This window comes from Salvia miltiorrhiza, chromosome 6, assembly GCF_028751815.1.
Source record: "Salvia miltiorrhiza cultivar Shanhuang (shh) chromosome 6, IMPLAD_Smil_shh, whole genome shotgun sequence".
In the NCBI taxonomy this organism is placed as follows: domain Eukaryota; kingdom Viridiplantae; phylum Streptophyta; class Magnoliopsida; order Lamiales; family Lamiaceae; genus Salvia; species Salvia miltiorrhiza.
The window spans coordinates 22,396,244-22,421,147 of NC_080392.1; the positions used below are offsets into that span (position 1 = coordinate 22,396,244).

The following is a 24,904-nucleotide window of genomic DNA, read 5'->3' on the forward strand; positions in this document are numbered from 1 at the left end:
TTCTAAGTTCTTGTGATTCATACAGTAGTCATACTTATTCATGCTTCATACATTTCAAGAAATTAACTTAATTAAAACTTGAAAGCACTTACCATAACCTCCGTTGAGCGTGACGAGATGTAGTGCCAAGCTTTTGTCAACTAGTTCAAAAGTATATTAACTTACTTAATCTAGACTCAACTTAGAAGGAATGAGTAGTACTTCAGAGCAAAAGAAATGCTCTGATACCATTCTGTCGCGACCGCACTTGCTAAGGATAGCAAATTCGGGGAAAACGCGACTAGGGGAGGGGAATTAGGAGCGGGATTAGAAAAGGGGCATGTTTAGCTTCTTGATGACTCGACTTGTATAAGGGAAACAATTGAAATTAACTAGAATTTAACGAAGGTCAAAAGGAAACGTACATAATATTATCCGAAAGAGGTACTCAACGAGTTTGAGTACATTATTAAATAATACATATTGTTTGACAAATGACATAATATCATAACGAAATCAGTGTTCGCAGCGGAATAACAGTTTGAGTATATGTATGAAGACATATACTCTGCTCTGAGGTAATCATCCTAGATTGACAAAAGCTCCGCTTGCACACTACATCCTCGATCACAGCTCAACCTGCACATTTATAAATACATACAGGGCTAAGTACGAGAGTACTTAGTGGACACTTGCCGAAATTTACATACATGCATAATATTTTATTGTCAAGCCTTTAACAGTAGTAAGATACGAGGGTTTTCCTTTAAAGACTCGTATTTACCAAACATAATATCATTTCTTTCATCAATAACCCGCGCAGGTATTTTAATATCATTAATCACCATATCAGTAACTCGTGCCGAGAGGGAGGCCTCCCTCTACGGACACTATGATCGGCCAACCCGCTAGATGACTCACGATCACAAGGGTGTACACTAATTCCGAAGGGATTTTCGGTCCCATCCAGAATCCGAATTCGATTAACATCAGATAGGCAATTAATAACAAAACATAAAGCATTTAGGCATTGACAATATCATTCAAAAATTCATAAGCATAAAGTCTTAACAATTCTACTATATGATTTTAGTTTATACGTAAGAAAGCCCACCTGGTAGTAGAGACTCACGACTAAGCCTTAAACTCTGGTGCCTGACCTTTAATACGAGAAAATAAAGCAAGATTTTAATACAAGGAAATTCTCAAATGAATGAGGATGCGTAATGTAATTATGCATGGCTCATATTCCTCTAATTATTGGTCCAACTATTGGATTAAAGCTCGTCCTATGAAATCGGATAGTTATTCTTAATAATCCACTCATCTTGAATTAGTCTAACTCACTTACCAACTAATAATTAGTAAGTATTAAAATTAATCACTAATTAAAATAATTAGGATTAATAATGAGAGCCTAAAATAATAAGTCTTATTGGACTTAACTAAAGAAATCTCATAGGATTTAATCAACTAATTAGTAGGAGCCCAAATATTATAAATTCGAAGCCCATTTTAAAAATTATAGGAGTCCAAAATAATTGACCCAACAAAACTCAAACAGGCCCAAGAAAATTAAAGAAATTCGGCCCACATAGAAAAAAGAAAAGATGGCCCAATTCAACTCTCTCTCTCTTATTCAATCGAGCTCTCATTCTCTCTCTCTCTCAAAACAGGCGAGACTTCACCCTCAAACTTCAGTCACGCCTCCCACTCTCTTTCCTCCTCTCGCTCAGCCTCCTTCAATCGGCTGAGAGCGGCGCCACCTCCGGCGCGCCGCCTCGCCGTTGCCTCCTCCCCTCACTTCTCGGTTCTCTCTTTCTCTCTGGATTTTCAGATCGGCCGAGCTCTCTCTCAACCACCAAGAACCGCTCAGCCCCTTTCTCTCAGTTCCGGTCGGTTCCTTCTTCTCCGGCCGCTCGGCTGTTGCTTGCTTCGATCCACCACCGCCTTGAGCTATCGCCGTTGTCTGGAGCTGCTGCTGTTTCACCGGAGTCGCGGCTTGCTGGAGGAGCGCCGCCTTCTTCCGATTCAGAGCAGTCGCCGACTCCTCTCTAGTTTCCGTCGAGTTCCGTCAAGCAGCAAGGCTCTGCCTCTGTCGTTCGCCATGGGTCGCCGTCACTGAGCAACCGGCGAGCACCGCTGCCACGGCTCTCTCTCCGCTCACCACCAGATTCGCCTCTCTCTCTCTCCTTCGAATCTCCTCCGGCCGTGGCCGAGCAGCAGCTGATCGGCCCGCCATCTCTCCCTCCGCCGACCAGCTTCGCGTCCAGCCGCCGTCCACCCCTCTTTTCTCTCTCTGGATCGACGGGCAGCAGCTAAGCCGCCTGCTGCTGTTGTCTCCGGAAAGCTCACGAATGGCCGCTGCTGTCACCTGATTCCCGCCGAGCCCCGACGCCGTTGCTGTCGCTGTTCCCGGCGAAGGGTGTCGCCTTCACCGTTGTCATCGTCGTCTCAGTTTCAACCGAACGGAAAAGCCGTCGTCCTTCCTATCGCAAGATAAGTGTTCTAAATCCTATTGTTGTCTCTATAGGTGCTTATACTGTTCATCAATAAGTTCTGTATTTCTTATGTGAATAAGCCTTCCTACTTTCTATTCACTTCTTTCATTAAAAACATAATCTGATGTTGTGACTTGTGCGACATGAGGGAGTAACAGAGATAGATTGATCACCTTGAATGTTTGTTATGGTTGAAGGTTGCAGTTGAGATACAAGGCAGCAGGTGTTCTGAAAATAATGTAATTGGTCCTTGCATTAATGCAGGTGGAATCATGGAAGAAGGTAGAGCATTGAAGTCAAGCTTACCTTGAGAATGCTTGGCAGAGAAGGAGTGCAGATTCCTGCCGTTGCTGCTAAGTGTTGAATGGAGAGAGTGGTGGTTTGAGGAGTGAAGTGTGGAGTTTAAACTAGAAGGCTGTATTGTTGGAGTGTGAGAAGTGCAGCAGGCTCAAGAGAAGGGGAAAATAGGGGAGTGTGCAGCTGCTGCAGCACATGTCTCCACACCCTTTTCCTTTTTCCCATTTTCTTAAACTTGGGTGTTGTGGCAGGGGTGAAGTGTTTATTGCTGCTACAGTTGCTGCAGAAAAAAGGGGAGGGGACGCAGCTGATCTTATTCTCCCCTCTCTCCTTATATTATTTCTTTTGTTGCAGGTGGTAGAATAGAGTTGTAGTATACATGTAGGGTTGTAAGGTTGTAATGGTAAGGGATTTAAAAGTTGTGAAGTGATTTAACTAAAATCCTTCAGTGTTGGTCGTTCTGTATTAGAACTTTGGTATCGAGTTTTTCTAATGTCGAGCACTTGTATTCAGATACAGATTAATCGAATAATTCTTGTATCTGATATCTATATTGTCTTGTAAAAATCTAAATTAAAACCGTAGATTGCTAAATTAAATCCATAGATTTAATTCGATCATCATTAAATTAAATCCATAGATTTAATTAGCTACAAAGTCGGAAATAATTCACGACTTAAGGAACAATATGAATAATTATAAATAACCTCCATCTTGATTAATAGATAACACAACTTTGCTAAGTTGGTTATAACCTTGAATAATAATTATTCATTGATTCAAAGATTAACGTCGCGATTTTAAACACGCGAAGATAAATAAATGCATACTGCTAGTGTAGCGACTCTGTTTCCAAATTACGTAATTCAGAATCATAGTTGGAATTCATAAAGCGTTTCATTTACAAAAAAAAAAGATTTAAAAAAACACGCAATACTGGACTTAAATAAATATAAAAGAGCGGGTTGTTACAGCCCTACTAGAGAATGCCGAGGCCAAATCGGCAAACAGACGAGCCAGAGCCAACCTCCATCAATATCACATTTGATGGAACAGAAGGACAAGGCGGGAGTAGCTTATCCAAGCTACCAAAAGATCGAGCCAAATTCTTCCGACAACGCCAACTTGCGGGAGATCCAAAGAACGGTGGAATATTATGGCGTCAAGCTGTATGAACTACCGATGGAAATGAGCAAAATATCACTCAAGCAGGAGGAAATTCTAAACCTCTTGTGTGATATCAAGAAGAGGGTGGAGGACATCGAATGACGAAAACCATGTTCCGGAAAAGTTCGGAATAAATGGTCCAAAGACCCGACGTATCCACGACCACTCAATGCGGCACCCAAAGAGTTGCAGCCGGAGAAGATAATTCGATTCGTGAAAGGAAAACAACATGAATAACCTTGATCGAATCGGATTAGAAGATCTACAAGAGTTAGCAGAATCTTTTGCTAACCTCAATATGGTTGATCTAAAGATGAACCAAGGAGGAGAGGTGCCCAAAGCTGAGCATCAACAAGCAGGGTCGTCAAAGAAAGGTGGGGCTCAAGAAGATTCGAGCCAATATCAACGAACCAGACGACGCAGGCCTCAGATGCGGGATACCCCTGTAGGAAAGGCCACACTTGAATCAATCCATCCATACGAATTGATTCTCCACCTCGATGAAGCCAGTTTCAAAGATTGGGAAGGACTAGGGCTGGAAAAATATACCGAAAACTCGGTATACCGGCCATACCGTACCGTAAAATACCGTAAAATACCGAATTTAAGGTATACCGGTTTTTTTGGTAAGGTATGATACCGTACCGAAGATTTACGGTAAGGTAAAGGTATGGATTTTCCAGATACCGGGGTATACCGGTGTATACCGATACCGCGATATATACCGAAAAAATCAATAAATACCGTATTAAAGGTATATACCGAAATACGGTATGATACCGTATTACTGGTATACTGAATATTACTGTATATACCGGTGATGCGGTATCATACCTTATTCCGGTATACCTTAATATTCAGTATATACCGGTAATAAGGTACAATACCTTATTCTGATATACCGCAGTTGTCCGTATATATTGGTATACCGAAAATCGCAGTATATATCGTATCAAAATCTATAGTTTTAAAATATATAATATATATTTTTATGTTTATATTTTTAAAAGTATTTATAAATTTTATAAAATGATGTATATAATCTATATTATGTGAATATATACAATTGTACATGAATTTATAAATATCATCAAATGATGCAAAAACAAATAAAATACAGTATATAGTATAAGTGATACAATAAAATAAAATTGTTTATTTTGATATTATAGTATAGTTATAATATATAACTAAAATTATTGTTTTACAATAGATTATACATCTAACTTATAATAGTTACATATATAATAGCATAGTTATAATATTAGTATTATATTATAAATAATATTACGTCTAACATATAAATTATATGTAACTTATAACATCTATATAATTTACTATATATTACATGAATGCATACAAGTATGCGAATATAAATATCATCAAATGATATAAAAGTGAATAAAATATAATATAGTATGTAAGTTATATAATTTAATATAGTATAAATTATTTATATTGATATCATAACACAATATAATTTAATATAGTATAAATTATTTATATTGATATCATAACACAATATAATTTAATATAGTATAAATTATTTATATTGATATCATAACACAGTATATTGATATAACTTACATACTATATTATATTTTATTTTCTTTTATATCATTTGATGATATTTATATTCTCATACTTGTATGCATTCATGTAATATATAGTAAATTATATAGATGTTATAAGTTACATATAGTTTATGATTTAATATAATTGAATTATTTATATTAATATTGTTACACAATTATAATATAATATTTGAATTTGCTTTTGTTGAAGTTTAATTGATGAGACTTGAGATGTAGACAATGTTAATTTTGTTATTTTGTGTAGTATATGAATAATTTTCTTAAACAAATTACATCTAACTTACAACATTAATACAACTTATTATATAATATATGAACATGTAAGTACGAGATTATAGATATAATCAAATAATATAAGTATCTTATAATTATATGATAGTGTTGTTTATATTAATATATATATATATATATATATATATATATAATAACATAGTTTTATTATCATAATCATGTGACGTGAGTTACATAGTTATATTGTATAGTAAATATAATTATGATTATTTTTCTAAACTAAATTATACCCAACTTATAACATAAATATAATTTATATATAACTTATGAATATATAAGTATATATGAGACTATAAATATGATAAAATTATATACGTCCATGAGTTATACAATTTGATATAACTATTATGTCATTATTATATTTGTTAAATATTATTCATTATCTAAACATGTTTTAAATAAATAAGTTATCAATTTTTTACCGTATTAAATTTTTTCGATTTCGGTAATACCGATTATTTTGGTATACCGTTAAAGTGCGGTATACCGTGAAAGTACGGTATACCAAAATTCGGTAAGGTATATCGAAATAAAGGTACGGTAAAGGTTTTGTATATTCTTCATACCGTACTTAAGGTATACCGAACTAAGGTATACCGTATGTAAAGGTAAGGTAAAGGTATGAATTTTCTCCATACCGGAGGTAAAGGTAAGGTATAAGGTATGTTCGATTTAATAAGGTATACCGTACCGTGCCACCCCTAGGAAGGACTCATCGACGAATGGGCTTCAGCAATGAAGATCGTTATTGCCACGATAGACTATGACAAGGAGGAGTTTGTCAAAATCTTCGAGGCAAGTTTTGCCGGCATGGCAAAACAATTCTGGGATAATGTGGCAACCGAGGGGAAGAATGAGCTGTTTAACAAAACATCAGTTTCAGAAATCCTTGAGGAGGCTACCCAGCAGATTAAAGTCCATTTCCTTGGAATGGGTTTTTTCGAAGGTTCAGCCGAGGAAAAACGCAAAAAATACAGACAGGCACTTTATAATTTAAGATTGGTGGTGCTAGAGCCAAAAGCTCTCAATGAATTTTTGCGCCTGTACACCCTATATGCCCATATGGGGGTAATTGATGATCAAACTGCCATGGATCTATTCTTCACAAAGTTTCCAAGTCCATGGAGAGAGATGCTCATCAACGAGTACGTATCACCGAGAAATTATCCTCTTGATAGTGCATCAAGAAGGATGTCATATGTTCACAGGAAGCTGTCTGAATGGTGTCAGAAGGCAGCGGACCAGAGAAATCTCAAGAAATTGAGAAGACTCAATAAAAGATCTCTATTGATGTGCGACAACATCGATCTTCCAACAGAGATTGGAGCCGAGTTGCTGTATCAACGGAAGAGCATAAAGAAACATAGGTACCAACCCTATGAGAAAATATTAAGAAGGAGTTCTTGGAAGCCAAGAACTATGTGGACCAGACAGAAGGCACGCTCCTACAAATCAGGCCAACGGAGCGGACCATCAAGGAGCCAGTTTTCATCCCAAAAGCGAATCCCGGCAAGAAAAACTTTCAGGCGAACCCAAGCCAAAACAAATGAAAGTTTTAAAGATTGCAACTGCTGGACGTGCGGTGCAAAGGGGCATATTTCAACCAATTGCCCAGACAACGAAGAAAGAAAGATAAGAAGATTCGAATCCACACCGGATATCGAAGACGCTATCTATCACCAGGAATTGATACCCGTGTATCAGTTCGAAGATATATCCTCTGACGAGAGTATATATGAACAAGAAGAAGTCTTTAGCTCTGAAGATTCAGATTCAGATTGGACCAATGGATCAACCGGGGTCGAGTCAGACTAAAGAAGAGAACGAGGTTTTCCACACTCAGACGGAGGATCAGAAATGATTTACCAGCCATTTTCTGATTCCACAAGAAGAGGTGGTGAAAAAGCTCGTGAAAAAACTCAAGAAGGAAACCAAGGAGGTACAAACATACCAAGGGTTTTCTAGCGGGAGAATGAATCAAGTCTTACACAGCTTGAGTCCATTCAAAAGGAGGCATCATGTCTATTTCGGCGTTACCAGCCGAGAGTTGGCGCTTCCAATTGAGATTACAAGTAACCAAGTTGAAATCCAACTTGTTCCAGTCGAAGACATCCGGCGGGATCTCAAAAGAATGAAGCCAGAAGTCGCTAGTACGATGAAATGGATTCATATCGGAGCAATTCAGTTGGTAATTAAATCTGCCCTCTCACCTGGGACAGATCAACCGATTGATGTTGCGCTCTGCGACAGAAGAATTAGAGATGCCAAAGATTCAGTTCTTGGAGCTTTCTCAGGCAATCTCTATGCCAAGAAGATTATAACCGAGTTTTACCCACAGATCGCTTATAATCTACAAGATTCATCCTTCAGCCGAGCCCTGACACTTTATCAGGATTACAAGAAGAAGGATCTTATGACGGGAGGAAATAGGCCATACTCGCTGACTTATCAAGTATCGTATGCCCTATCAAATTCCCATCACACCGAATTATTTCTGGGAAAGGAATTCATTGAAGTACCAAAAATATTCAAAGAAGTAGCCAAGGCAGTCAATCCGAACCGAGTAGAAATTCCCCAGATCAGGGAAATTGATATCGAAGTCGGAGACAAGCAGGTGCTAAACCATAATCAAAGTCTCAGATTAGGAGCACCAAGGCTATCATTCCAGGGAAATTGGCTAACTTCAGGGCCTATAACAAGGAGTTTTTCTCATTCCTATGAGAGAAAGGCGATTCAGGAGACACCAGTCCCAGACATGAGAGTCAAGCTTAAATGTCCCGAATGATGGAGAAATGAGAGAAAGGCGATTCAGGAGACACCAGTCCCAGACATGAGAGTCAAGCTTAAATGTCCCGAAGGATGGAGAAAGGTTTCCACAAGATTTGATACAACCGAAAGGAAAAATCAGTTTCCTTGCAATACGGTGTATTATCTGGCAAATCTAGAAAGCAACCGATATATCGGAATTCTGGAGGTCGGAGGCTTTGAAATCCAAGTTGAAGGCCAAGCCGGACAAGAAGCTGACGTCCTGATTCTAGGACGTGATTTCCTTGACAAATATCAGCCATGGTCATGGAAAGCAGGAGGAATGGAGATCACAATCGGACGCAAAAGATTGATGATCCAATGACAAGTCAATTCTCGATATACATCTCTGTAGGGATGTTATACGAGAAATTCAAAGCAGAATATTTTGCTGCTTATGTGGATTCAGGAGCAGGAATCTATACAGCAAAACGAGGAGTCTTTCCAGCAGAAGTTGAAGAAGAACTGCCTCGAATTGCGGGAAGGGATTTCTCCAAAAAGATTTTGCTCCTATCAAAGGGAGTAAAACAGACGGAAATATTGATCGGCGGTGCAGGACAGACACCTTGGTACAAGGTCAAGACTCCACCGATATATTTCCATGATACCGGAGCAGATATATTATTTGGAAATAATTTTCTGCAAACCTTCAAGCGGTATACATAGGACAATGAGGCCAGGAGGCTGGTATTCACAACCAATTGTGACCACAAGATCATTGTGCAAAGGCTCGAAGGAGCTTTTAATCGATCGATGCTAATCAAATTCCGCAGCAAGCGTGGTGATGATGGCAGACTCCGACGACCACAAATAAAGGATCAACGGAGATTCAAAGATGTTTTGCTCAAATGCAGAATCGAGGGATTCCCAGATCTCTCCGAGGAAGAAACTCAAATCCTCAAAGTCTCCCTGATATCACACAAAGATATCAAGGAAGAAGAACAGGTGTCCATAGCCGACGTCAAGAGAAGGATTCAAAAGTGTTACCATGAGAATCCTTTGGCATGGTGGGATAAGAACCAGCTCAAAGCTACCTTGAAAGTTAAAATTGGAAAGGAGTATGAGTTCGTAAGGTTCAGACCTATCCTGATGAACACTCAAGATCAACAGGATATGAGAAGTATAATCAAGGAACACCTTGATTTGAAGCTGATCGAACCAGTGAAGTCGCCTTACAGCAGTCCTGGATTTCTGGTGAGAAATCATGGGGAAATCAAGCGAGGAAAACCAAGATTGGTCATTAATTATAAGGGTTAATAGCCGGAAAATACACGAACTATTTTGAGATTTGCATATTGCACATGACCTTCAAAATTAGCCCCAGAATACATGACCTTTTAATTTAATCGCAATTTGCACCCGGCGAGAGTTTCGGCCACTCTTATGTTTGACCGGCAATGACGTGGAAAATTTTTTAAACTACGTGGCATTACACTTGGCATTTTTTACACAGTGGAATGCCACGCTCTTATAACGACGTCGTTAGGCATTTTAATTAGAAGACATATCTGATTTCCCAATTAAAATGCCCTAAGTGATAAATTAATTTCCCACAGACGGAAGGAATATAGATCGCCATCGACGACGAGCTTCGATTCCGGTAGAACGCCTCAGACAAAAGGAGAGGGATTTAGCCGAACGGAAAGCACGACGTTTGGATAGCACATCTGAGAAGCTGAAGTTGGAAACCACGACTAGATTCAGCGCGGAGACATTGGTGACAAGTAAGTTATTTCAATCGGTTTCTCATTTCGTTCGTCTGATTGCTTTTTTCTTTCAATAATCGTTTTTTTTTTTTTCCAGTTGCAATTTCACCCTCTTCATACATCACAGTGGAAGATTTAAGGAAGTACATGGCCTTGATGCCTATTCTGGGGGAAAAAAGGAAGTGTTTTCTGACCTAGATGAAGACAAGTTTGGGTTTTTTGATTTGAAAGAATTAGTCGAGGGTTTAGGTTACTCGGAATGGGGTAGGTTACTATATGTAGAGCCAAAGTCATATGTCTTTAAGGTAATCAAAACTGATAAAGAGGTTATGGAGATGTTGAGCTTTCTAAGTAGTTCACACAGGTTTTTAAATGTTTTTGTGAAGGGTGGGATTAGGTCAGATGTTGGGGTAGATGGTGGGGTTGGTTCGGGGGCAGGTGATGGTGATGGTGATGGGTTAGAGTCTGGGGCAGATGATGGTGATGGTGTTGGGTTAGAGTCTGGGGCAGATGATGGTGATGGTGTTGGGCCTTCTCTTAAAGAGATACTGGACAACGCTGATGTACCTACATATAATCTTAGTGGAACAGATTGGGTGCTTGAAAGGTGGGATGGAACAGTAGACAGTGGTGACTCTGAGACTGGATACAATCCTTCTAATGACGAAGAAACTGATGTGGATGATGATCCACATGGGGAAGGTGTTGATGATGAAGAATATTTGGATGTTAGACAGAAAAAGAAGGAAAGTGGGGAGGGTTCTTGGGTTGGGGAGTTATTGGAGAAGTGTCAGCCTCAAATGGAGGAAGAAAATTTATCAGAGTATGGGGAATCTGATGATGATGATATTAATATCTGATGATGTTTATTACTTCTGTAAGCTTCCCAAGATCAATGAATGTTATGGTTTTGGCAAATTTGTGCACTCTTACATTTCAATGCAATTCTGAATACATGAACAAAATGATAAACAAAATGACATACTTCATTGACATCCAAAGAGTAGTCTACAATTTCGAATACAGGAACAAAATGATCACCAAAATCAAAGCAAAAGTAAGAGCCCTAATTCTACTTTCCATTCTTTGCAACTTAACATCAACTGCACCATCTTCATTCTTCACCATGGAAGATTCAACTCCATCACCTGTTGGGCCTTCAAATCCACTGTAATTGTTCAATGCAGCATCCCTTTCGTTTCTCATTTTGTTAAAACAACGCTTGTAATAGGGTGTGAGTTCAGGATCGACCCAATCCCAAAAAGTACAATCATTGACATCTCTCCATCGACATTCAACGTACCTTCTCTCCGGATTTTTCTCAGTGTGAGACGTCTTCATAATCGCAGGGATTTTATGATAACATCTCATTTCCACGCCATTATTCGTCCTTCCCACTGACGACGAGCTTCGAGAATAACTCATGCTTCTTCGTATCAACTCACTTCAACTCTCTTCTCTCTTCCTTTACTCGTCGTGATTTGGCCTTCGATTTCTGGGACAGCCGCGATTTTTATCAAATTTCTGGGACAGCCGCGATTTGTGTAAGAACCTTAATTAAAATGGGTGTCGCCAAGGTGATTTCAAAATTTAAGTCGACGAAACGACGTCATTTTTGGTGTTGTAATGTGATACCAAAACGACGTCGATTCATACACCGGAAAATCGTCCACGTCAACAAAATCCGACGGCCACGTCACCACCGATCCAAGTGTTAGTCAACGCGGGTGCAAATTGCGATTAAATTGAAAGGTCATGTATTCTGGGGCTAATTTTGAAGGTCATGTGCAATATGCAAATCTCAAAATAGTTCGTGAATTTTCCGGCTATTAACCTTAATTATAAAGGGATTAATGACATTCTTGAGTTCGACGGATATTTCATCCCAAGCAGAGAACACCTCATCAACTGCATCAGAAGTGCAAGGGTATTCTCAAAGTTCGATTGCAAATCAGGATTTTACCAGATTCACATGGAGGAAGGGAGTAAGAAGTTCACAGCCTTCTCAACTCCACAAGGACATTATGTCTGGAATGTCATGCCGATGGGGTTAGCCAACGCGCCTCAGATATTCCAAAGAAAGATGGATAATCTCTTCAAGGATTATTCTTCGTTTATGTTTGTTTATATTGATGACATTCTTATTGCATCAAAAAACATTCATGAACATGTCAAGCATTTAGAGATCTTTGCGGATGTTTGTCAACAAGAAGGACTAGTGCTTGTCTGAAAAGAAGGCAGTCATAGCCACCCAGAAGATGGAGTTTCTGGGAATTGAGATCGATGAATCTGGAATTATTCTACAAGATCATATTGTGGAAAAGGTCCAGAATTTCCTGGAGGATCTCAAGGAAAAGAAGCAGCTCCAAAGCTTTCTTGGAGTTGTTAATTTTGCAGGAATGTTCATCAAGAATCTTGCAGATTTCTTAACAAGGAATGGAGCCAACTGAAGTTGACTCTATCATGGAGAACCAGAGGCAGCTCCTGGACAACTTGGAGATGCTACAACAAGAATGGCAAGAGTGCTTACTCCATGCCAAACAAGCGGGAATGATACAATCGGATGATGAATCCAAAGTGTCTAACCGTATACGAGAATGTCTCAAACAGATGTTAAATCTTAATGAGGCAACCCACAAGCCGCTCCTGCGTGGGATCATGGCTCCCATGATCGAAGCAGGCATTACCGTACAGGCCGGATTACCTGTAGCAGGGGATTCAAATACCCCTAGCACAAGTTCTGAGGCTAAGGTGTCAAAGCCGGATCCTCGAGAAAAAGATGTTGCTAAGGCTTCACCGCCCGAACCAACATGTCAACCCTCCACCTCTGGGGAAAAAGAGGGAGAGATCAGTCTTAGGCCATTCCAGGTGGGAGAAACTTAATACCAGAAAGGGACTCAATCCGAATTATTGCCGGGTTGATGTCAGAGGAAAATATCCTCGTGTATGGATGACCACCGGAGCCAATCCTCAGGAGGTCAAGGAGTGGTATGAATTTGGGGCACTAGCCTCAGTTTATACTATATCACCAGCATTTAGCGAGATCAAGGGTCTACCAAGGTGGATCCAAGAAACAGTCTATGATGCTTGGTCAAACAATCCGTCTCTAAACAGGGGAGACGTCCTAGAGTTATACTTTCTCAGTGCAGCTCCAGAACCAGCAGGAAAAGGGAATCATGAAGCTTTCCGTTTCATTAAGCTTCGGAGACCCGACACGGAGGCCTTGAATAGAATTAAGGCACCAGATCACCAGATCTCCATTGTTACTACTTCTACGGAGGATCAAATCTCCATAAGACGTGCATGGGGACTATGGGTCTGTCTCACGGAGATGGACAAAGTAAAGTACCAATTCAAGTTCTCTCATAACGCGGGACTTGGATCTTTCTTGTTAAATTCAATGACAGGAAAAACTACAAGCTTCGCAGAGAAGGCCTTCGAAGAAAAGAGGCAGACACTCTGGCGAAACAAGATTGCGGGGAGCAAAGAAACCCGCCACAAGTTCTGCAACATGGCTCATCTGGGCCATTGGGTAGATCATATCTGCGCGGAGTGTCCCACGCAGAAAGAACCGGAGTTCGGCAAAGACTTCTTTCCAAAGCTTAACAAAAAGAAGTTCCGATTCGACGAGTATGAGGAGCACAAGACTCCACATGGACGAGCACCGCGGGCACCAAAAAAGTAAGGGGCCCGACAAAGAAAAGGGAGTCATGTGACTCAGGACAGGAGGATCACCCACTAAAAGAGAAACGACGAAAGTGGGTGGATAATAATGCAGGCCAACTACCCACTGATCGAAGTGGGTAATTCTACAGGAGTTCCACTCATCAAAAGAAGACAAATGATGGTGGAAAAGTTGCTGCCCCTCACAGCATGATTAGCTGAACAATTGAGTATGGGACCAGAAAAGCACCACTCACCGAAAGCAAAAGACAAGGCTGAGTAGAGGAAAAAGTAGCTGGACCTCACCAACCATTATCACAAAAGGATAAAGGAAGGTTCAACTCTATGTAAAGGCACTAGCTAGTGTCGGCAATAATGGCCGACAAAAGTAGGTGGCTGTCACCATCCAAGTTAGTTGGCCACGAAGAAAGAATCCAATGCCAACTACCGAGCAATTATAGAGGGACTCAAACCTCTATATAAACCCGAGCTCTGGAGAGAAGAGATCATCGAAAATTTCACAAGTCTTTCACATACCAAACTCTCTCTCTAGAAAAACTATCTTTGTAATTTTAATTTTGTTTTCATAGTTTTTTCAATTTTAGTTTTAGTTTCCTTTTATTTTATGTATACAAGTATTAGCTACCAATGAGTAGCTAAACAAGTTTGTCTCCTCCCTTAGGGAGATAATATGAAATAAATGAAATATTTTATAATTCCTCTTTTAAAGATTTGTTTTGATCCAACTTTCCGGTTGAGTAAAAATATTTTCTTTTCATTTATCAACAAAAGTATTTGACGACGAAACACAGTGAAGGAGGAAGGTTGCAACCATCTCTTGCGAGCGCGTGGTTGGACGAGAGCCTGGAGGGCGGAAGGTCCGTAAAACGCGACGTGTACTGACTCCTGAAGGTGACCATTCGAAAGGTATACTGTTGATTTATGTTTTGAATTATTTTGAAGTGTTACGGAAGCATGTTGGACCCTTTTTTAAATTGCATTATAATTTTGGGTAATTTGGCCTTGAATGGTAGCATGTTGGGGTTCCTTGTTGATGCTTTGTTGATGTGGGGGTCTTTTTTATAATATTGTCTGAATGTTGGGTAGATTTGTAATTATCATGAAGAAGAATATGGGGAGATTGGACAACCTTGAAAGTATTTGATATTTTGTGGATTTTTTAAAGATGATGGAGAATATGAATTTTCTTCAAAGTTGGTGATATTCTATGCAATTATCCCAACTGAATATCTCTAAACTTTCGAAGTCCAAAAAAAAAACCTACATATTCTACCACCAATAGACCCCCTAAAAGTGAGCTCTACAGCTTAGTAGAAGGATTTTCTGTTCTCTATACATCATCATCGGCGACACAGGTTGCTCAATCCATCATCTGCTTCCGTCTTTCCCCAATTTCATTAAACCCTAGCTCAATTTGGAATTTCATCTTCGCGCTTCGCATCTGTAGTTGTGGGGAAATCGTGTTTGCTTCTGCAGTTCACGGATAAGAGGTTCCAGCCGGTGCATGATCTCGCAATCGGAGTTGAATTCGGTGCTCGGATGGTTACTATCGACGGCCGCCCGATTAAGCTTCAGATTTGGGATACTGTATGTAAACACCTCTCTCTCTCTCTCTCTCTCTCTCTCTCTCTCTCTCTCTCTCTCTCTCACTTAGTTTTCTGATTCAGTATCATTTTATTTGTGCCGGGGTGTTCAATGTATTCCCAATTTGATTAAATTGATACGGTTATAGACGAATTAGTTCTGTGCTAGCTGACGCATGCAATTATTGGGGTGGTTTGAAAGCTGATAGGGTTCATGCTTGATTTTTACGAGTGCTGGCTATTTTGTTGAAATGTAATCAGGATTTAGGGGTTGGATTATGGAGATGTGCGTGTTTATGATTTGTGACTCTGGAAATAGCGTTAGGTTTTCTTAACTGCACATTTCTGTCTTCGTTCAGGCTGGTCAAGAGTCATTCAGATCGATCACTAGATCATATTACAGAGGGGCAGCTGGTGCACTTTTGGTTTACGACATCACCAGGTAGAGGAATTCCATGCTATGCTCCCATCGTTAATTAATTATGCATTATAGCTTTGTATCTTCCTTATTAGCACTGTAGTACACTGTTCAATCTCGTTCGTGCTTAAAGTGATATATGATTCCAGTTTGATTTGGAGTTCATAATCTTTGTCTCCACACACACACTTTGCAGTTCAAATTTGCTTATCTGGATCGATCACTAGATCATATGTGTTTCGCTTTTTTCAACATTATAGTTGGTACACATGCTCAAGTCAATGCCAATGTCTTTAACAATTTTTGGGAGCTATGCTACTTTGTCATTTAACAAAAATTATACTCAATTTTCCCCATTTCCATCGTCACAGCACTCCAGCCCTACGACCTTAATCCCATAGCTAATGCAGCCGTCGATAAATTTTCAGATATTGAACAACGGTTTAGTAGCTGAAAAACATCAATTAGTTGTTTGATGCGCGCCAGGTGTTCGATACAAGTTCTAATTGCAATCATCTGAAGCTACTATGGAGGTAATTCACTCTCTCTATGAATTTGAGTGCACAATTCCGATCACAAATTATTGGTTTGGATAGGATTACATAGAACTCTATTTTGATGCATTTTTTTGCGGAAGGTTATTGAGTTTATTACTCACCTCCTATCGTTGTTCTTGGCACTGTTAATACTTGGGTTTGCACGCTTCCATAGAATATTACCAAAACCAACCGCTTGTTGTTATAGACATTTGGAAAATGAAATTCTTCGATCTATTGATTGTGTAGGAGTTTCGTGGGATTTTAATTGGATAGTCAAGTTGGGGAATAAGTAGTTTTGTTTATGGTCCAATTAAGAGATGAAATTTTGGTCAAATGTTAGTGTTCGTATTATTGTAGTCATTTACATTCATTTAGTCATTGAATTTCCAACTTTTTCATCCATTTTCCTGCATATTTGTGTTTGTAAATCCTCATTGCTCCAGTTATTGAAGTTTATTTTACATGATTTTTGGGGTTTATGTGTAAATCCTATGGAAGTGGGATTGGAAGAAAGCACACTTCTCCTTGCCCTTTTAAGTGAGGAGTTTGATGCATTTTGAAGCTAAAAATCAGTTTCTCTTTGCAGTGCAACAATGCTTTGTAGATTTTTGGTTGGGATAAACAGAAACATATGCATTACATTTGTATCAGTAGCTCTTGTATCCCTTTCTTTTGTAATCTTATTTCATCCAGTCTTGGAGAATCAAAACTTTCAAGTGATTCATTTTTTTGAAATATGCTTGTGGGGTAGCTTGTAAATATTTTCTTTTCATATACAGACACATGGGAGTATTGCTAATGATCTCTATTCAAATATCTTGGAATCATCAAGTGTTGATTTAGATAGAAGATCGACTACAATCCAAGTGAATGACAATTTCCATGGTACGAGATTTTGATTATTGCATTTTTTTTTTTGGTAAATAGGAGCTTATCTTTATCCAATTTTTTATAGAAACTCTCATTTTGTTCTAAAGAATGACTATAGATCAGGAAAAGTACTTATATGCAACTTGCAACTTGGGTTCCTAGATTCACATTGACAAGGTACTGACTGAAAATCTGCATCCATGTATATCTAGCGGACAGTGGTTAGCCTCATATTGTTAATCGATTCCTATCTAGCGGACTCGTTAATCTTCTACCTTCTACATGTAAGATTAATTGCTGAAAGCGTTCTATAGCTATGGACTCTTGAAATTTGGTTTGTTATCTGTTATTGGGTATTTGGGTTAACCAAATTCCCAAGATGGGGATGTATACGAAGGCATTTATGTTCTATTCTGAAAGAAATTTGATTATCTTTAATAATATTAAGAATGAGTTATATTAATTTCCTTTGTCTGGCCTCAGAAAGTGATCCAGCTGACTTGTGGTATGATGACGACTCTTGTGAAGATTATGTTGAAAAATCGAGTAAAGCACCTGATATGGACAGGGAGTGGCGTAGGAGGCGTGTCCAATTCCACACGGTATCCTTTAGATTATGTCCTTTTGCTTGAAGTTCCCAAAACATCTCATCGTTTTTTTATCTTTTATAGTTAGGCTACCGTGATGGTGTCATCGCTGGCAAGGAAGCCGCCTTACAAGAGGGGTTCAATATTGGGTTCAAGGATTCTGTGCTTACTGGATACAATTGGGGTCTTGTGAGAGGGATTAGCAGGTAAAATTATGCTCATCTCGTGAAATTCTTGCACCTATCACTTTCATTTACAAAAAAAAGAAACTATGAAATTCTTGCACCTGTGGTTTTCTCTTTGAAGTGCTATGGCCTCCTTGCCCGGTACCTTGAAGGAAAAGTTGGTTGAAACAGAGGAAACACTAAACAAATTCCAACAGTTGCACGAGTCTGTGCAGTGTATCTCATCGACAGAATCTTTAAAGCTGTTCTATGAAGACCAGAAAAAGAAATCACTGAAGCAGGAAACAGCTGAACCCAGTTCCACTGAGACCAATCAAAGCTCGGATGCAGGTGCTCTTGAGAATTACCACGTACTGCTTCAGTCGATTCTCCATGAATCTCCTCTGGTTGAAGGGCATTTGAAAACAATGCTTTAATTTTGCTTCTATAGTAAGCAGTGTTGTAAAAGGCGTCGGTGAGGCGCGGCTCGGCCTGAGGCGTGGACGAAGCGCCCCAAGGCTTAAGCCTTACATGCATAAATTGAGGCTTAAGCCTTTTGATTGTGAGGCGCATGCCCAGGGCGCGCCTTAACCCTCGACTGGTGAAAGGCGCGCCTCTGTATCTTTGGCCAAATTAAGTTTGTTTTGGGCTTTTTTAGGTTAAAGTTTTTTTATTTTTTGCTAAGCCCATATCAATTAAAGAAAAGCCCAACCCTAATTGATGTTAGAATTGAAAAAACCTAACCTTAATTTTACTTAAAACTGAAAAATAGAAAGCAAAAAATTTAAAAACTCCAGTGCCGTTCTCTGTTCCTCTCTGCCCTCTTCTTCTCTTCACTCCTCACTCAGCACCCTCTGCCGCCACCCTCCTCCGGCACGGATGATGGCAATGATGATTAGATCACTATGATACTTAAGTATTTAGGACTTTAAGTGGGGTTAAGCTTAAGATTTAAGAATTAAGACGACTATGGTGCTTGAATTTGAACATTTTATGACTTGATTGTGATGCTTTATGATTTCTAAGTTATTATGTTAATTATGTTAATGTTTGGTTAATTATCTATTGTTTAGTTTGCTTTATTTTGATTTTATAATGTTTTGGAATTTTTTTTTTTGTTTTAAGTCCGAGGCTTACACCTCGGACTGCCTCGAGGCTTACGCCTTGCCTTTTAGAGACAAAACGCCTTAGGTACGCCTCTGTTTTTAACAACCTTGATAGTAAGTATCTTGAAGATGTTAAAACAGTAAAAAAAAACTGATACATATGTTGTTTACAGGCAAAGTGTAATTCCTCCAAGATTATCATATTGCCAAACTGCTTCAAAGTTTCTCTAATGAGCTATGTATTTAGCTTTGGTCCTATATACATTCTAATGGGGCAAAAAATAAGAAAAAAAAAAACTACTCTTTTTATTGCCTAGATGCAGCAATCAGTAGCACCATAAAAATGGGAGAAGCCAGAAAAATAAAGTAGGGGGTGGCTTGATTGAGTCCACCGTCATCCACTTCAGCCCCTTAAATGGATAATTTGTCTTCTGTTGTACAAATGCGTTGAAGAAATTTTGATAACTGGCGCTAGGCGAAGGGCGATTCATGCTGCTAACCTTCATCATTTCCATTGCCTGCAAAATGAGACAGAAAATAAAGCAACTGAGGTTTATGAGCAACTATATACCATAAATCAGCAAAATGCTTGCATTTTTAGCAAGATTGTCTGCTCCTAACTTCTCCCTTTCGCGTCAGTTGAAGCTCTTAATAAATATATGTGGCTAACTAATGGCAATTATATCATTGAAGGTTTCATCAGAAAGGGGCAGTAGACTTCGAAGTTCAAAATTTCATGGCATTTAGGTCTTAATTTTCTCTCTTAAAGACGTTAAATGTGTCATCAATTATTTACCTGGAAACCAAAGACGAACTGCCGAGCCTTCTTGCTTACTTTAGGACTAGGGTGAGATTGAAGCTTCTCGTACATGACACGTGCCTCGTTGGATCTTTCGTGCAGTTTTTCATACATGAAGTGTTAGTACTAAACATCAAAGAAAGAGATGAAGAAGAGTCTTCTAATTATAGAATGAGGAAATACTCTGCATTTACCTAGGGAAAATGAAGTATAAGTGAAGTGAAACTAAATGAAGTGATGTACTCAGCATTACTGGGCTCAAGTAATTTCTTTAACATAAAAATTTGTTGAAAGAAATAAAAATTTCACCTGCTGAGCGAGTCCTGGCATATAGACCATTGCAGAGCTGCTAATCCATGAAGTTCGCTCTGCAAAATATTAAGGTGCTTACAGTGAACATGTCATGGAAGATAAACCCGAGTGGTTTTTGAGTTGGAAAGGGAGAGAGCAACGCGGATCGTATCGAACACCTCTTTCTTTTTGCATATGAGAGATGCTAGTTGAAAATCAATTAACAAAAAACAGCATCCGTCACCTTGAATGGCAGCTTCTCCATGACACTTTCATAAAAGGGTGATGCCTCCTTCAGCTTTCCGAGATCCATCAGTGAGTCACCATCCTTCAATGCCTAAGTATGATAGCACTATAGCTAAGGAGAGTTATTATAATCACAACTATGAAACAGTGGTATTAATATATGCATGTTTTTACGTTGCTAGTTGATATCCAGTCAAGGAATTGTGAAAACTTCCTCATTGCAGACTGAATGGACTAGAAAATAATGATTCATATGCATAAATACAAGAAGCTGACCGTTTCTCACTAGTTTCATAGATACTATTGATAATTTACAACAACCTCTGACCCCATAATATCATGCTTATTTGCATTTACCACTGGTTCTCACATGATTTAATAATATGATGAAAATCAAGTTCTGCCAATAATTCTTCCAAGATGGAAAATTTCTTGCCTAGTTAAATCATACCTTCTCTCATTCAGATTCTAGTTCCGGATCAATGTTTAGGCCAAATTGTCTCTTGTAATCCAGCTAGCAACTGTATTGTACGTGCGTCTTTGGCAGCCCTCTCCTCTGCAGTTTCAAGTGCGTCCCCAGGGCGTAAAGTTCTCCCACCACCAAACTAAAAAGATAAATAGTTCAATTATATACATTAATACACAACACTATAAAAAAGGTAAATCCCAGAACCTAGATTAAATGGCTTTTTGATGGAAAATCTTCACTAATGACTCTTAAGTAGCATACATAATACATATATTATAAGTTTGTTTTAAAGGAGTTAGAGCCCTATCATCAATTAGATTTAGGATAGATACATTAGACGAATCCACTGGACATTTTTTCTTATATCTCCACTGATTAAGTAAAGTATTCAACTTATTGTGTACCAAACCATAAATCATGCTTCACAGCCATAATTACTTAAGCATTTCAATCCAATGGTAATAAACAGAGGAGCCATACTGTTTTTGAAATGTTGTTTGGTGTTGGAAGTGGAAAGCTTCGGCTTATACAGATCCACTGATTTATCACCAAAGTTGCTCGTATCTCCAACAAGAATCTCGACCTCAGGTAACTCCCCTCCCGGAAAAAGGGTCTGACAACGGAACTAAACCAGCAGGCAAACCTCTACCACTCTTCTTATCCGCAAACCCCAGTCCCATAAAATCAATACTTGAGCTCATCCTTTTTACCAGAATTCTTAACTGATTGTTTATCTTATCTCCACCACTTCTCTCATCCCCTCCTCTAAGCCCTACAATCAGATGAGACATTGAGAGGCCTAAACCCATTTCACTTAATTACTTCACTAATGACACCAATTGATTTAGACCAAATACAACAGATGCTTGTCTTTTCCTCCTAATTTCTGCACATAAATTGATAACCAAATTGTCACCAACAGTCAATTACATCAATCAAGTAAAATCCAAAATACATCTACATACAATCGAGAGTGCATGGTTATCATATCATCACTTAATTATGATTAATAACCCCAACTAGGGATTAATATATCCTAATTGGGGATTGGTGAACCCTAATTGAGGTGGATACACAGTAATTTCTAAAATTCCAGTAACCGGAAATTATTAAAAAACCTAACAAATTCCCCAGACAAAAAAGTACCTGAAGCAAATAACTCCGCCATTATCAACACCTGTGTTCTTCTTATATTCCTTTGCATTGTCCAATGCAAGTTTAACAGATAGAGGAATCGCCTTCCCCCCACCCTCATCTTCATCATTCTTCCCATCCACATCTACTCCACCTCCGAAATTCCTACTATGTTCGAAGCAGCCCCTTCATTTTCTTGGTTTTGTACTGCTTTGCCTTCTCCACTGCAATCTTAACAGCCAAAGGAACATCCTCATCCACATCACCATCCTCGATTTCAATAATTTGTTTGAAATCATCCTTCTTCCCACTGATTTCAGGGACGAGTTGGGACACCGGATTTCACAGAGTTTTTGTACGCTTTAGCTTTGGCCAATGCAAGCTTAACAGGGTCTTCTGCCGGATTTTCTTGAGAATTTGAGGTTTTGATTGTGGGGAAGCTCTTGCATTGTGGAGAGAGAGTGAAATTGTTTTCATTGATTGGAGTGAGGGAGGAGATGCATGAGGCCATTGAAATCACAAATTTGGATCAATGATTTCTGGTTTCAACAATCGAGTTTGAACAAAATAATAGCGGTAGAATTCAAAGTTAATGGAAAAACACAGATCAAATTGAGCCACATATATGGGAATACAAAATGTCACAATAGACTTCCTTAGCCATTCTCACATTATTTAGGACTTAGTGTTCGTTTGGTTCAAGTAGAGGAATGGAAAGTGAATGGAATCAAATAAAGGAGTGGAATGATAACAATAACCATTACTTTTATTGAGTATTTGGTTTAATAATGGAAATGAATAATCAGTAAGAGATTCCATTTCTTTTGATTCTCCTCTATTTTCAAGGGTAACAAATTGGATGATTGAGTTATCCTCAAATAAGGGATTCAATTACTTGATTCACTTTCCAACCTCTAAAAATACCCAACCAAACGTGGGCTTATATAGTTATATAGCCACAAACTTAAAATCATGACTTTGAGGGTCAAAATTCATTGAAATGACAAAACAACTCTTACTAATTGTCAAATCAAAATAAAGGAAAAAGAAATTCTCTCCACTCTTCTCTCTTCACACCTACTACACATCTCTTTCTATCTCTTAATTAATACTCAACATCAAAAGTAGAAACCTTCTTCATTTATGAAATTCTCTGTACTTCTCGCCATTCTTCTTCTTCTTCAAGATATCTCAAGTTGTCGCAGGTTAAGATGGATCGTACAACTAAATTATTGTGATAATAAATGCTGATGTAAGATAGGTTGGTGAAGAAATGCATGAAAAATGATGTTCTTCTTCTTCTTCACTCTCTTTTTTTGGGTGAGTAAACCCACGAAAACTCCCTAAAAAATTAGCGATTTTTTATATGAAAAAACTTGGGTCGGACGAAATTCTTTAGGCATTCTGATTGTATTTAGGTATGCATGTTAAATTCATAGCAAATGTACCAATTGTATGTTTTATTTTCTGATTTTTGGTGAGAATATTGCAGTACACAGTAGCCTCTGCGTAAATGACACAGTTAAGACTATATTGAATCAAAATCATGATTTGCTGTTTTGTAATGATAAAATTTAGTTTTTTCACGTCTAAGACCACATTGAGTATGAAAAATATAAAATAAATGCTTGATTGGGACGACACAGTTGGAAGCTATGAATGTGTTCTTAGCTACACAGTTGTGTTCCACAATGACACAGTGAACATAAACTGTCGTGCACAATTGAGCTCAACTGTATACTTAGAAACACAGTTGTATCCACAACGACACAGTTGTAAAATATCAACCGTGTAAATATTGTGCACAGTTGAATTAGGTTTGTGCACGGTAAAAAATTCAACCATGTAAATATTGTGCACAGTTGAATTATATACACAGTTGACATATTATTTATGAATTAGCTTAATTATCATTTGTATAATAATTTAATTAATTAATATTGAATTTATTAATATATTTATTAGCTAATGATTTGGATTTCAAGATCATAAAAATCTTAATTATTTATTATTGAAAATGAATAAATATTCAATTTTGTTAAATTATCTAGTTAATTAAATGGATTAAGGTGCAGATAAGCACCTTAAGTGTGAGCCCTTATAGCGTTTCACTCCCCTTACTCACTGTGTGTGCAACTTTCCCCCCTAAACTACCAAAAATCGCTCATTTAGGCCGTCAGTCAACATTTGTTAATTTTTTTTTATTTTTTTTATTCAAATGGCGGGGCCCATCTCTTGGCGACATCTTGGGGGTGCATTGAAATCGAGCGCCACTCCCTCATCGCATCCTTCTCCTCTCGGCTCAACTAGAACCTCTCATCCCCAGACTGCTGCCGATGGGAAGGCGTCGCCTGCAACTACGACCGCCGCGTCAGCCGTCTCTCCTTACCGGGAAGAGGCATCTCCGGCCCCCTTTTCCTCACCAACCTCACCTCCCTTTCCTACCTCAATCTCTCCTACAACCACCTCTCCGGCCCTCTCCCCACCTTCAACCCTCATTTTCTCCTCCACAATCGAGATCTTTCCAGCAATCGCTTCAACGTCTCCCTCGATAGCCTCCGCCTTGGGCTAGGGCTGATGAGTTTGAGTGTGAGCAATAACTCCTTCACTGGCCCCCTCCCGCTGTCCCTCTGCACCACCTCCCCGCTTCTCAGAATCCTTGATTTCTCCCAC

At 38.8% G+C, this 24,904-nt stretch overlaps 2 protein-coding genes and 1 pseudogene across 5 annotated transcripts; 2 read left to right on the forward strand and 1 right to left on the reverse strand.

Annotated features, from left to right (window-relative positions):
• The first annotated feature begins 13,672 nt into the window (after positions 1–13,672).
• Positions 13,673–16,054, forward strand: LOC130990646 (uncharacterized). Its single transcript, XM_057914872.1, has 3 exons — positions 13,673–13,873; positions 15,502–15,612; positions 15,968–16,054. Exons 1-3 carry the CDS (start codon positions 13,673–13,675, stop codon positions 16,052–16,054), a joined length of 399 nt encoding a protein of 132 aa, XP_057770855.1.
• LOC130987522 (uncharacterized) lies at positions 15,359–19,550 on the forward strand. Of its 4 annotated transcripts, XM_057911061.1 has the most exons (8): positions 15,359–15,616; positions 15,968–16,050; positions 16,455–16,559; positions 17,345–17,450; positions 17,919–18,037; positions 18,107–18,228; positions 18,329–18,633; positions 19,404–19,550. In XM_057911061.1, the coding sequence occupies exons 3-7, from the start codon at positions 16,554–16,556 to the stop codon at positions 18,621–18,623; spliced, it is 648 nt and encodes a 215-aa protein (XP_057767044.1). In that variant the 5' UTR covers positions 15,359–15,616; positions 15,968–16,050; positions 16,455–16,553; the 3' UTR covers positions 18,624–18,633; positions 19,404–19,550. The 4 variants fall into 4 exon arrangements, with proteins under 4 accessions (XP_057767044.1, XP_057767043.1, XP_057767046.1 ...); XM_057911060.1 differs by lacking the exon at positions 19,404–19,550 and having other exon boundaries at positions 18,329–18,843; XM_057911063.1 differs by lacking the exon at positions 19,404–19,550 and having other exon boundaries at positions 16,513–16,559; positions 18,329–18,843.
• LOC130987521 (uncharacterized) lies at positions 19,404–22,843 on the reverse strand (annotated as a pseudogene).
• Between the last annotated feature and the right edge of the window lie 2,061 nt (positions 22,844–24,904).